We start from the raw sequence: 13026 nt of genomic DNA on the forward strand, positions 1-13026 counted from the left end.
GTCGGACTGGTGGGACTGGTGGGACTGGGGAGGAAGAGATGAGGACTCTGGGGGAATCGCACAATGGCGTGGTGACAGCAAACGACCACGGAGGATGTCTCCGTGCTGGCGCGGGAAACTGAATGTTCACACAAAGCCCACACGAGTAATTACGTTTTATTATTTAAACGAGCCTCTTGAACTGTTTGGGTGAGGGAGGGGCAAATTACTTCCGCGTGCAAAAAAATGTAGCCTGCCGAATATGTTTAATGGTCTTTGAAATGGACATTGTGGCCTCAATTAATGTGTTTTTTTTTTTGTTGGTTTGGGGGGTGGGTTTTCTGATATTAATTCCAAGGGGCAACTCAAACTCACGGCTAAACCTTTCTTTAAAAGCACTGGAAATTAAGCTGCCTGGTTTAAAAACAAAACAAAACATACATATACAATAAAAAAAAAGTTAGTGGGACGGCATCTGTGGCAGCACTCGCCAAATACACCGAGGAGTTAAAAGACAAAGTGCAGCGTGAGTTAAGATGGAAAATATTTTTCCTTTCGGACCACGTAATTGGCCGTGGTCGGGGGGAGCGATTTATCTCACTCGAGACGGCATTAATCTGAGCTCTGGCAATCTCAGTTGCACAATTACGTCGAAGGCTTGAGCACTGCAAACAAATTGATTTCAGATTAGCCCGAAAGCAGGAGGTGATCAAAGTGAGAACGAGGGAACTGAACCACCCCGACAGGGTCCCAAAGCCCAGATCAAACAGGCCGACCAATGGGCTGACACTGTGATTCTCTGGGGGAAAGCAAGGAGAGCCCACAGTCCATAGCGGCCTGTCCTTGGACTGTGGATCTTTCGGACCATTTGGAACTTTAAGGAGACGCAGCTGGAGAGAGAGAGAGAGAGGGAGAGAGAGAGAGAGGGAGAGCGAGAGGTGATGTTGCTGATGTGCGATTATTGGAAAGGAAGAATGTTTCTAATAGCTGACTGTTCACACTTTAGATGTTAAATATCTATACATGCAATTATTAAACACAAAAGTCAATAGCATTCCTGCAACCTTAGACCCAGGACTCTGGGCTGTAGCCTCACTGTGGGAGCGAGCAAGCATATCTCAGCCTTTGCTCTTACAACCGCGACCATGCGAGAGATTTACGAAGTGCAGGGCGACGGATGTCAGAAAGCACCCCTACCCTCCCCACCCGGGAGACCACAGACCAGCAGCTAGATGACATCATCTCACCATCGTCCAGGCCAGGAAGGTTAGGCATGCGGGGGTGTTTGAAGATGTTTAATATGAATAAAAAAATAAGAAGTTTAAAAGCACATTTAAAAGGCCTGCCAACCTTGTAGCTGAAGCCAGTCTAAAAATACCTCAGACAGTTTTGTAAACGCAAATCCGTCCCTCCTAGGGCCCCTACCTCCCCAACAGTGTGCCACCTGGCGGCGATGGCCCAACAGCCCCCAAAGTCAACTCGCTGGCAACCCTTATTACCATCTACCTTTTGTAAATGTCCCAGCCTACTGGACAGGACACGGCGGCGGTCGCCATGGGAGATTCCGGAAGCGTGGAGGGGCCGTGAAGCAGACGCTAGCGCCCTAATATCCCAGCCCCGTTTTACTTCATGACGCCAGCTTATAAATAGAAAACAATACCAGTTTAAGCCATTAAAAGAAACCTTTATGGGTTCTTTGTGGTTAACCACTGGCATAATGCTTTTGTGGGCCATAAGATCATGTTGTTTTTTGGAATGAAGCTTCACAACATTTAAACCACCATCCCAGCTCAAGGATACCGTAAAAGACATTTACAAATGGTAAATGGACTGCATTTATGTAGCGCTTTTCTACTCCAACGAGTACTCAAAGCGCTTTACAATACATGCCTCACATTCACCCATTCATACACACATTCATACACCTGTGGCGGAGGCTGCCATGCAAGGCACCAACCTGCACACCGGGAGCAATTTGGGGTTCAGTGTCTTGCTCAAGGACACTTTGATGGGGTCAGGAGGAACCAGGGCTCGAACCTGCAACCCTCCAGTTGCCGAACGATAGCACTACCTTCCCCAAGAGTTAAACACTTTGTTGGATCATGTTTTCAAAACTGATAACCCTAAGTTACTTAATTATTTACTTAGTGGTGTCTTTTACAGAACTTATGCATCCAGTTAAATGCTTCGTAAAGCACTCTTTTTTTTTTAAGGATATGTAAACGCTTCTAAAGTACAACAGACTGCTTCCCTCCCAGCAAGCAAACCTATAATTCTTTAGTTGAAAAGCTCGAGTTGCTCACCGCTGCTCTCTCTGGTGGTAGGTTAATATGGCTTAAAAAAAGAATGAAAGCAGACTATGCCCAACGCTTGTGGCCTGTTCATGCACTCGACCCACAAGCTCTTTTCAGGCGCCTGTATGAGAGTTTGACGGACAGCAGCCGTTAGCAGAGACACTTGTGATTAAGACAGAGAGCAGCGCCGGTAGATGAACGCAGGCAGCGCTGATGACAGAGCGCGGCCCGCAGCTTCAGATGAGCCTTCGGTACGTCTGGGCCTAGTCATCCCAGGAATGTCCAGCTCATCAAGGGAGAGTGTGATGTCACCCGATCCTCTGCTCTGAAAAGGACGGGAATACCTCAGGATCGCTGCATCCTTTATGTGTAGTCACACACAACCACGAAGGCGTTTTGATCTTGTGTGCGGTCTAGAAGTCTGAACCGGGTCACGGCAGACGGCCGGGGGGGGGGGGGCATTATTCACCGCTGACCCACTGGCGACGGGCCAATCAAATGGGAGTGTGACAGCTTCTGACGGGACGGCATGGGGTCTCCCAGCAGGGGCTAATGAGCATCATGTCTTCATTAGAGTGTAGACACTCCCCCCCGCCCACCCATAGTCATGAATTTTACCATGATATTGAGGAGTCATAATGAATTTCAGGTGTTATAATATGAACAGCACAGTGGGTAACACTGGCAACTCACACCTCCAGGGTCTGCTGTGTGTGTGCGCAGTTGGGACATTCTCACTGCATGTGTGAGTTATCCTGTGTGATCCAGTGTCCTCCCACAATCCAAAGACATGCAGATGTGTGAACAGGAGTCCCTGAATTGCCCACAGTGTGTGAATGTATGCACACACATAAACTCCAGTGCTGAGACTGAACTTCAGAAGTACAGCGCCTCCTGTCTGCCATGGCTGGTGAAACTGGAAGTTATGTCTTGCTCCTGTTTTCACACTTGACAATCAGCCTGGGAGCAGCGCCCACACAGTCACTGACGAGAGACGCGTGGGGGCCACCTCGCCTGGCCCCGTGTACATGCTCTCCCCTTCCCCGACGCTGAAGGGACACGTTGCCAGGGGTGCTGTCAGGTTGTAGCGTCAGCTGAGAGACACAGGACAACACGACAGCGAGAGGCCATTGAGGCAGCTGAGAGACAGGACAACACGACAGCGAGAGGCCATCGAGGCAGCTGAGAGACAGGACAACACGACAGCGAGAGGCCATCGAGGCAGCTGAGAGACAGGACAACACGACAGCGAGAGGCCATCGAGGCAGCTGAGAGACAGGACAACACGACAGCGAGAGGCCATCGAGGCATAGAGGCAGCTGAGAGACACAGGACAACACGACAGCGAGAGGCCATCGAGACAGCTGAGAGACACAGGACAACACGACAGCGAGAGGCCATCGAGACAGCTGAGAGACACAGGACAACACGACAGCGAGAGGCCATCGAGACAGCTGAGAGACACAGGACAACACGACAGCGAGAGGCCATCGAGGCAGCTGAGAGACACAGGACAACACGACAGCGAGAGGCCATCGAGACAGCTGAGAGACACAGGACAACACGACAGCGAGAGGCCATCGAGGCAGCTGAGAGACACAGGACAACACGACAACGAGAGGCCATCGAGGCAGCTGACATGCGGCTCAGATGAACAGCTCTGAGTGAAGGGATCCCGGCACTATGAAAGAGAAACGTGAGCCAGGATGGGGGGAGGGAGGGAGAGGGGAAGAGAGAGAGAGAGAGAGAGAGAGAGAAGCAGGCAGAAAGGGGGGGAATAGACAAAGGGAGGGGGGAGAGAGGAGAAACAGACAAGGGGAGAGAGGGAGAGAGAGAAGCAGACAAAGGGTGAGAGAGAAAGAAACAAAAGAGACAGGAGAGAATGACAGACAAGCAGAGAAAGAGAGAAAGAATGACAGAGAGAGAAACAGACTGAAATGAAGAGACAGAGAGGGGAAAGAATGATAAAGACTGGCAGGGAGAGGGAGAGACCGAAAGGGAAAGAGAGAGGGAGGAGAGACAGAATGACAGAGACGGAGAGAGAAAGTGACAGAGAGCAGAGAATGACAGAGGCAGAGAGGGGAGGGAGAGAGAAACAGACAGAGAAAGGCAGACAGAGAGAGAGAGAAAGCATAGCATTTTACATTATGAGGGGAGTTCAATAAGCCTCATTACAATGTGCTTTGCTCCCTGTTAGCTGGGAACCTCTCAACTGAACAGGGATGCTATCTAGCAGAAAAGAGGCGACAACGGTGCAGTCATTCCAGCAAAACTAACAAACAAACACTGGGTCAGAACTAGGGAGGGAAGCACACGGATGACCGGCCAGCCCTGGGAGGGTGCTCACCCTGGTGCATCATCAAGAAATACCTTTAATGGACATAGGTGAGCAGTGAGGGTCTCCGGGGACTTTGGCCTGTCCTGTTAGGCTATGCTTGAGAGGTTTAGGCCAAACCCAGGAAATCATATGGCAGCAAAAAACTCTGATAGGTCTTGGGCCATTGATTTTAACACTCAGAACCAAAACAATAGACCACGACTTCCTCACTCCTCCTACTCATGGTCTCCATGGCCTGGAGCCCCAAGAGTGAGGAGAAGGTGTCACCCAGGCTTATTGGGAGCCTGGCAGGACCGTTCACCGCAGCTCAGGGGGAACCAGAACCGAGCTTGAGTGCTATGTGAAAGCCGACGAGCAAGTCAGCGCCGTGCCAAACGGGTTTTTAGCGGACCACCGGAGGACAGGGGAGCCATCAAGGAGCTGGAGAGTGAGAGAGCAGAAACACAAGCTGAGGTTGAGCTGAGGTGAAGGTCAGAGGTGAACCTCCCCAATTTTGGGGAGGGGGTGGCTGAAAGTAACAGACAAGGAAAAAAAATCTTTTGTGGTGAGAAGGACAGCATCTGCTGCAACAATGATCGCCTGCAGGCGCAGGGAAAACCACAACCGCTTCAGCCTGTGCCCCCCCTCCCCCCCACCCACCCACCAATTGCGGCTGGAACAGAAGAGGGGATTGATGAGGTAATACCAGGGGTCGTGTTCTCAAAGGAAGAACTCGAGCTACAGCAATTAACCATAACGCCCAATCCTTCCTCTCCGAAGCCAAAACGGGGTCCGTTCACCACCTAATGCTACATGCTGTTCAAGATCAAAATATATACGTTAGGGGCATAGTGACCTCACTGAGGTCTGGTAGTGCACTATGGGAAATTACCCGGGTTACTCTGACAGCTCATCTGAACTCGAGGCAAGAAGCTTCCAGAAACATCTTGATACCTTTCCAACAGGAAACAGAAAAAAAGTTGAGGTGGAAAAATTCAGCAGTGATAAATTGTAAAAATTCACCAGGGGCCTCAAGATTAACTCCTTCTCAGCCTGCCTGACTCATGGCTCTATATTTTATAGTCCGAAAATACTATGCAGAGAGATTAGGTATTTGTTAGTCATGATTTGTCAATGCCTCCAACAGGGAAAGCGTGGCGCAAGCTATTCAGCCAGGGTGCAATTTCTGGGAGAGAGAAGTGCAGCCTGGTATGAATCGCAAAGGCAGGTCAGTGTAGGACAGCCTGGATTCACCTACAGCATCATGCCAGAACAGGCTGGAACGTACGCTTACAGGGCCAACGAAGAGCAACTGAGGAATCAAGCTTCATGATAAGGAGGCCCATTTAACAGGATTGGGGGGGGGGGTCCTCTTTCAAAGGAACAGCCTCCATCAAAGGAGACCCTGACTGGAGACAGAGCAGGCAGTTGGTTAGTCAGGCTGAAGGCAGTGAGTCCATCATCTATAATCAGATCGTCAGATACACACCTGTGAATTATGAAAGCCGAGGAAAACACGTCAGCGCTGTTTCGGGTAGAGGAGTGTAGGTGCGTGTGCGTGTGCGTGTGCGTGTGCGATCACAACGTAGCCACCTGGAGCTCAGTAAGGAAGCTTCCACACTGGATCCGTCTTCTCAGCACCGGAGGAGGCACCTTCGCACCTTCACAATTGCCGAGTCAACTTGAATCCCTGCTCCTGAAAGTGATCCCAGCCCCTCCAGCCCCCTCCAGCCCAGCCATACACCTGGTCGAACAATCGGCGCTCTTCAGCCCGTGATCAATCATCCACGCTCCGCGCCACGAAGGCCGCACCCTCCCCACTGGGTTTCACGTTACCCCTCTCAGTGGTTACACTGGGGCTCCTCATTCTGTTTTCCTTCGGGAGGGGCGTGAGAATCCAAAACCATATGAGTACAGCTTAAGCCTAACCGTACCCATCCTGTCAGGATAACCATTAACCCAGTAAGAGTGCTGTATGTGCATCAGCATATATGTGACCAGATCTGTGTGTTTACACCCACTGAATGGTTTATCTACCACATCTCACCATAATGGCCGCTTCTGCTGCTACTCACACCTGCTGCCTTACAAAAGGAAACCCGGTTCCCAATCATGACATCACTGCCCAGAACATTATAGAGGATCTGTTCCCAGCCTCGCCCACTATGGATTGGAATGCCAAAGACTACGATCCGGGGGGGCTACCCTTGAATTTAACGCTGAATTAGGGGCCAGAAAACATCTAAAAAGAGATCAGCCCGATACTAATCGAACACAGGTGCCTCACCATACTGTCACACAGATACGAGGGGCACCATCTTAAAAAATACTGCTCTGTGAGTAACGTGACATTTATTTCCAGCTTAAATAAGATTCCTTTGCTGCTTCAAGGGGTTCTCATAGCAATTTTTATTTAAATCTTTTTGTTTGCCAGAGAAAACAAGACTCTTAGTCATAAAACTTCGCATCATTTGCCTGTTTTACTTCAGTGGGAAAATTAAATACATCTACAATTACACAGGCAATGAATCTGGACCAGTGGAAGAACTAAAATCAAACTATGCTCCCAACAATAGCTCCGGCCCCTCTCAAAGTTAGACCCGTAACTCGATTTGCTGCTGAAAACGCCAGAAGGCAAAGTTGAGGGATCAAAGCTGCCTTTGGCCATCCAGGAAGGTTCTTCAGCTCTGAGACTAGCCTCAGAACATGTGTTGGTCCAGCCTGGTATCAGCTAGTTAAAGCACTGACAGGTAGGATGTGATCTCAGTCTCACGTGTACTGCAATCAACCAGCACTCAACAAAAATAACCAGTACAGCAAACCAGACAAACCACTTCTGCACCTTTTATGAAGCATAAAAGAGCAGCAATGTCTCATCTGGTCTGTGGGCCTATGCATGAGGTGTTCCTCTCGGCTCCATGCCGGGGCCTCATTTGTTCTTGCCGAGTGTCCGCTGCTTCTCGGCGTGCTCCACGATCTTCTCCTCCACATAGAGCCCTTTGCGTCGCCGCACACCGTTCATGTACTTGAGCGCCTGGTTGGCTGAATCCGCCTTCTCGCCGAAGTGGAGGTACTCCTCTTCTGTGGTGGGCACCCAGAAGGGGTCACTGGGGATCACCTGGGGAGGGGGAGCAAAAACAGACCACACACAAGTTAGCATGGCTGAGCCTGCTCTTGGATACCTGGCTGTGTCCAAATTTGAGGACTGTATCCTTCGAAGGACGTGGTCTATGAAGGTGTAGCCTTTGTGGGCTGCATTTCTTCAAAGGTCGAAGAGAAATCTTTGTCAAATGGGACAGTCTGGCCTATGGATAGTTTCATATTTCCGTCATTAACTGTTCCCACCCTTATCCTTAAGTCACAAAGTGCTGCTCCTATCGTCTAACAGGGACACACCCACTTTATTTCTGTGCAATGAATCTTGGGATATGTTAGGCTGTGAAGGATCCATCGGGTGGATCCTTTACGATTTGGCAAAAGGAGGACACATTTCTAGTCCGCATTTGAAGGAACCTTCCAAATGGGACAGCCTTGTCATACCTCTGTGACACATTCGGTCTTCGAATGAAGCCTTAGAAGGACGCAGCCCCTGAATTCGGACACAGCCACGCCGGCTAAAGACAGGAAGTCATGTGACTTTGGCACCAAAGCTTACAATGGCTTTGCTGGCGGGGTGACGGGTGGGCAGGTCTGCCGGCTGCCTTGTTAAACTCACCTCCTGGCAGGTGACGGATGCACAGGTTTCCCACCCCCAGCTTCCCCACTTAATTAGCTAAGAAGTGACATATGGGCCATTTCCCGGCAAATCAGAGCTTCGAAAAGACGACGCAAAATCTCCTGAACGAGAGCCAAAATAACTGCATCCCTTCAGGTTATCGGATCTTAAAAAAAAACAGCATGACTCCCAGTGATGAATGAGTAAATCAGTGAATGAGTGAATAAATGAATGAAAAATTAAGCACATGACAGGAACAAAAATACTTTCATGCCAATAAGACGGCAGGACGGGCAGCGCTGCAGGTGCTGTGTGGTTTGGGGGAGGGGCACACACGCCGGTCCCGCTCACATGTGACTAGCGAGACAGGGCACGGGGCGACACCAGCGAGAAAGTGGGACTGGGAGAGACGGACGGCAATGAGCTCACCAACAGGTCCTTTGTGCCATTCTGTTTACATTACCAACAACGGCAAAGTTACACTCAGGTCTTCCGAGTGCCGGTGGCCCCCCCCATCTCCGAGCCCCTAGCAGTCTGGCACAGAAAGCTCATTATCTATAGAGCTCTGACATGATGTTCCAGTAAACAGGCGTTTGGGGGTGGGGATGGAAGCACTGCCTTGCCACAGCGAGCAGAGCGTTAGCAATATGACTTCGCAGTCGGGTACCGGGGCGGGGGGGGGCAATGACAGTATGAGAATAGCCCCCCCTCCCCACCCGCACCTGGCCCCCAGGCCGAGAGTGAAAAGCTGGCTAATTTCCCCCAGACAGATGGCAGGGAGAACAACGGGGAGATTAGGGCAGCATACAAAGCGCCTTCGGAGGCTCGGTCCGACAATCGAACCCGGGCCACTGCTGGGGGGGCGGGGGGGGGGCATCCAGCCCGGCATCTGCTGCTCTTTCAGGACGCTCAGGCCCAAACCGCAACAGGACTGGATACACAGCCTGTTTTTTTTTCTTTTTTTTTGCTGGGGCCCCCTCACACGTCTGCCTTTCATTAACCCCTCTGCCCCCCCCCCTCACTGGTGGCTTGGGTTACCTTATTTTCAACTGACTTTTTATACCATCTGTGTGTGAAGTATGTCCCAGACGCTTGTTAGGAAAAAAAGGATTTTTTGGACTTAATACAAAATTATCCACCAGCGATGTATTATTATTTATGGAATATGCCCCCGAACAGAGATATCCAGCACACACACACACACACACACACACACACACACACACACACACACACACACACACAGGGATTCTTCTTACAGGAAATGGAATCAAATGGTAAAAATCCTGCTCCGTTATTAATTTAACACAAATGGAATCATAAAAGCTACTACTTGCACAAGAGCTCACCGGCATTAAATACCTCAGACGGCCCTCGTGTGCGATTCACTAAATAACAGCTGCGGCTGCCTCTCCTAGCACCAATGGGGGCAACACGGCGAACCGAGCAGGCAGGCTTCTTTCCATTCCTGGTTATGAACGGCCGCGGGGGCCTGCAGGGCTAACGCACAGTGACACTCACCACGGGGAGCTCCCTTCCAGCGACCTGACACAGCCCCCCCCCCGCCCCATGCTCAAAGTGCCCCCCCCCCCCCATTATGGCTGCCTCCGCTCACCTCACGGAATCACACATCACAACATCACGCTGACCTGCAGTGGCAGTGGCCTTTTTAGAGAACAGCCCCAATTAGACGGCCCCGCCAAGTCAGTGACCGTGGCAGACCTGTCACTGCGCCCCCCCCCTCCCCCACCCCCCTCCCCCATGCACACATCTAACTGAAGCTTCCCTAAGATCTGCTTTAAAGCTACTGTTACTGGAACCTCCCAGGTCCTGGAAGGAGAGCAGCCATTGCACCAGGCTGCGACTCCGGACAAGCAGCTAGCAGAGCACAACCCCATTCAGACTCCACTGCTACCTCTGCCCTCCCCCGTTAATAAAAACACGACCATAGAGACGGCAATCTCGCTCCGCTTGAGAACCCCTCCTCCGGGCTGCATGAGAGGGAGAAGAGGGACTCACTTAAGGGCAAAGAGGGAAACACTCTGTCCCCAATTTATCCTCCATGTGCCTATAATGTTTTTCATTTCTACATGTCAGCCCTTTTGTTAGCTGGCAGAACGTTCCAGAAGCTTCGCGCCCCAGAGCCAACTGACTCGAATTGATACTTCAACACGAGCCCAGATGTTCCTGCAGATGTTTAAATATCCCAAGCACTGAAGAGAGGGGTGAACTGTCATGGAAATAGAAGATGGCAGCTTGAAAACTTAACCTCAAAAACACACACTCAACACACACACAGAACACAAACTTGCACACCCCCACTCCAAGCAGCAGAGTTAAATTAAAAAAAAAAAAAAAAAGGAAATCATAAAGTGTTCTGTCCAGATTAGAATGTGTTTAACTTGTGCCTTATAAAACACTAATGCAATTTTGGTTTCAAAAGATGTTTGTACGTGATTGTTAAAGTACAGACAAGACAGGCGTTCAGGGAATCCAGGGCCATGCTGTCATCACGAAGACTCAAGAAATTCTTTTACCCTTTAACAAAGGAAAAATAGTAATAAAAAATACAAGGATGGACAGCATTTCTGTCCGAGATCGGCTTCCCAAAAAATCTCTGAAGTACCTGAGGAGAGCGATGCAGCGGTGTAGCTCTCCGTCTCTGAGAAACCCCAAAACTTGACAAGAGGGAAGAAAACTGTAGTATCTGAAGAGCTGATGGTAGCATTTATGTATAGTGGGGGGGCGGGGGGCGGGGGCCGGAGAGGTGGTTAACAGGCTTTTCTTTTCTTAAGCGGAGACACAGAGGTCTTAACTTTCTGAGTGAAATAGGGGTCCTTTTCTCCACAATACAAAGGCCACATTTAGGCGATTCCAAAATCCATGGAGCAGTAAAAGCCCAGTGTAAGGTTTGAATTAAACATTAAATTTAATTAGTTGCTCTTAGCAGAGCAAACATGTCCTAGATGTAGCTCCATTGGAGTCAGGTGTGTGACCCCCTGGGCTGTGGGGGGACTGTCCCTGGACCCGCTGACTGACACGGAGGGGATTGTCCCTGGACCCGCTGAGTGATTGTCCCTGGACCCCTACAGTGTCACACAGAAAGCTTATTAAATATCACAAGCACAGAGGTGTGACATTAACAACATACCTGTGAAGTTACACATTAAAGACTGACACAGAGAGTCTCACTGTTGACAACCTAACATTAAATGTAAAAGAATATTTAAAAAATGAGTCCCTTAAGAGTTCCTTATTTTAAACCATAACCAGAAGGCACAGCACTGATACATGCATATCAGCATCTACCATTAGGTATACAATGTAAGCACACATTAAATTATAAATTACATAAAATCCAGTGCAAATGATTAATTGCAGTCTGATGAGATGTTTAAAGATATTTGGGTAACTATTACTTCTGACATGTTAAATCAGAAAATAATGAAATCTCTCAGGAATGCCTGCAAGACCTGAAAACCACTAAAACTGATGAGATTAAATCCTAGGGAGAACACAGTGGTGCCCATGCCAAGCACCATGGTCACATGACCAGGCAGTACTGACACATGACCCATCCTGATGAATGCAGCATGCCATCACAGCTACCAAATTACACTCTGAAAATGCACGTGACAGGACAACACGTTGGCCAGACAAAAAGCAACGGAAACCAGAAACGTGGACTAACCCTGAACACAGCGGTGGCTCGGTGACCTCATTCAGGAACTATTCCCACAGAGCATTAACCACTGTTTTACTACAGCTGTGTGCTGCTCACAGTTGCTGCTTTTAACCAGGCAACTGGAGGTATATAACTAATTATATGTAAACAGGAAAAATTATTTCATTTTATAATAACCTAGTGGTGCAAGTTAAGCATCAGCTCTTAACTACCAGATGGGTGTGTAAATAGTTGGTAGTTATTGCCAATTAATTAGTAATAGTTAACTGGCAACAAATGCGGGGGTGGAAAAAGTACTCAACTGTCATACTCCTAAGTACATTTACCACACCAATAATGTTACTTAAGTAAGTCATCCAATAATATAAAATACCTGGTTTTAAAAGAGCTTAAGTAAAAAGTACTATACAGTGGTACCTTGCAACACGAACTTAATTCGTTCCATAAGGCTGTTCAAGTTGCGATTTGGTCGAGGTCCAACTCGAATTTTCCCATAAGAAATAATGTAAATGAATTTAATCTGTTCCAGACCCTCAAATGATTGCTTGTTTAAACTTATCTACCTACCTACCTAATGATAAAAGGCATTAGCAATCAATATGACACTAATACGAACACGAAAAAGCACACATACCAAAGAAATAACCATGAAATAAATGACAATCCTACATTCCGAAGCGAGAGCAGACACACGTGCATCACCTTCAAGTCTCACTATAATTTCCTTTTTAAGTTCTTCAGTTACTCTCACTACTTTCCTCTTTGGTTTGCTGCTATCACTGCTCACTTTCTTCGGGGCCACGATTACTGTATCACTAAATGTACTGTAGGTAAAGCACAAAAAAATCCACACCAAACACAGGAACAGGTACAGTCGAAACCGAGAGCAATACGCATCAGCATCCCAAGAAGCCCGTCTGCCTTTGTTTTAGCCCATCGGAGACGCACCTCCATCTCTACAAGTGTTAGCAGGTCTGATTTATTTCATTGTTTTCGTTGATTTCCAAGTTGGTCGAGTTACGGTTGAACGCCTGTT

General features: G+C 48.8%; 1 protein-coding gene across 1 annotated transcript in view; it reads right to left on the reverse strand.

Annotated features, from left to right (window-relative positions):
* Window positions 1-7051: 7051 nt before the first annotated feature.
* efl1 (elongation factor like GTPase 1) overlaps window positions 7052-13026 on the reverse strand; it is a 52125-nt gene continuing 46150 nt past the window's right edge. The window contains exon 21 of the mRNA XM_023813905.2: window positions 7052-7708. Within this exon, the coding sequence (XP_023669673.1) occupies window positions 7520-7708 (189 nt within the window). The 3' untranslated portion in view covers window positions 7052-7519. The remainder of the gene's footprint in view (window positions 7709-13026) is intronic.

Source organism: Paramormyrops kingsleyae, chromosome 11 (assembly GCF_048594095.1).
Source record: "Paramormyrops kingsleyae isolate MSU_618 chromosome 11, PKINGS_0.4, whole genome shotgun sequence".
Classification (NCBI taxonomy): Eukaryota; Metazoa; Chordata; class Actinopteri; order Osteoglossiformes; family Mormyridae; genus Paramormyrops; species Paramormyrops kingsleyae.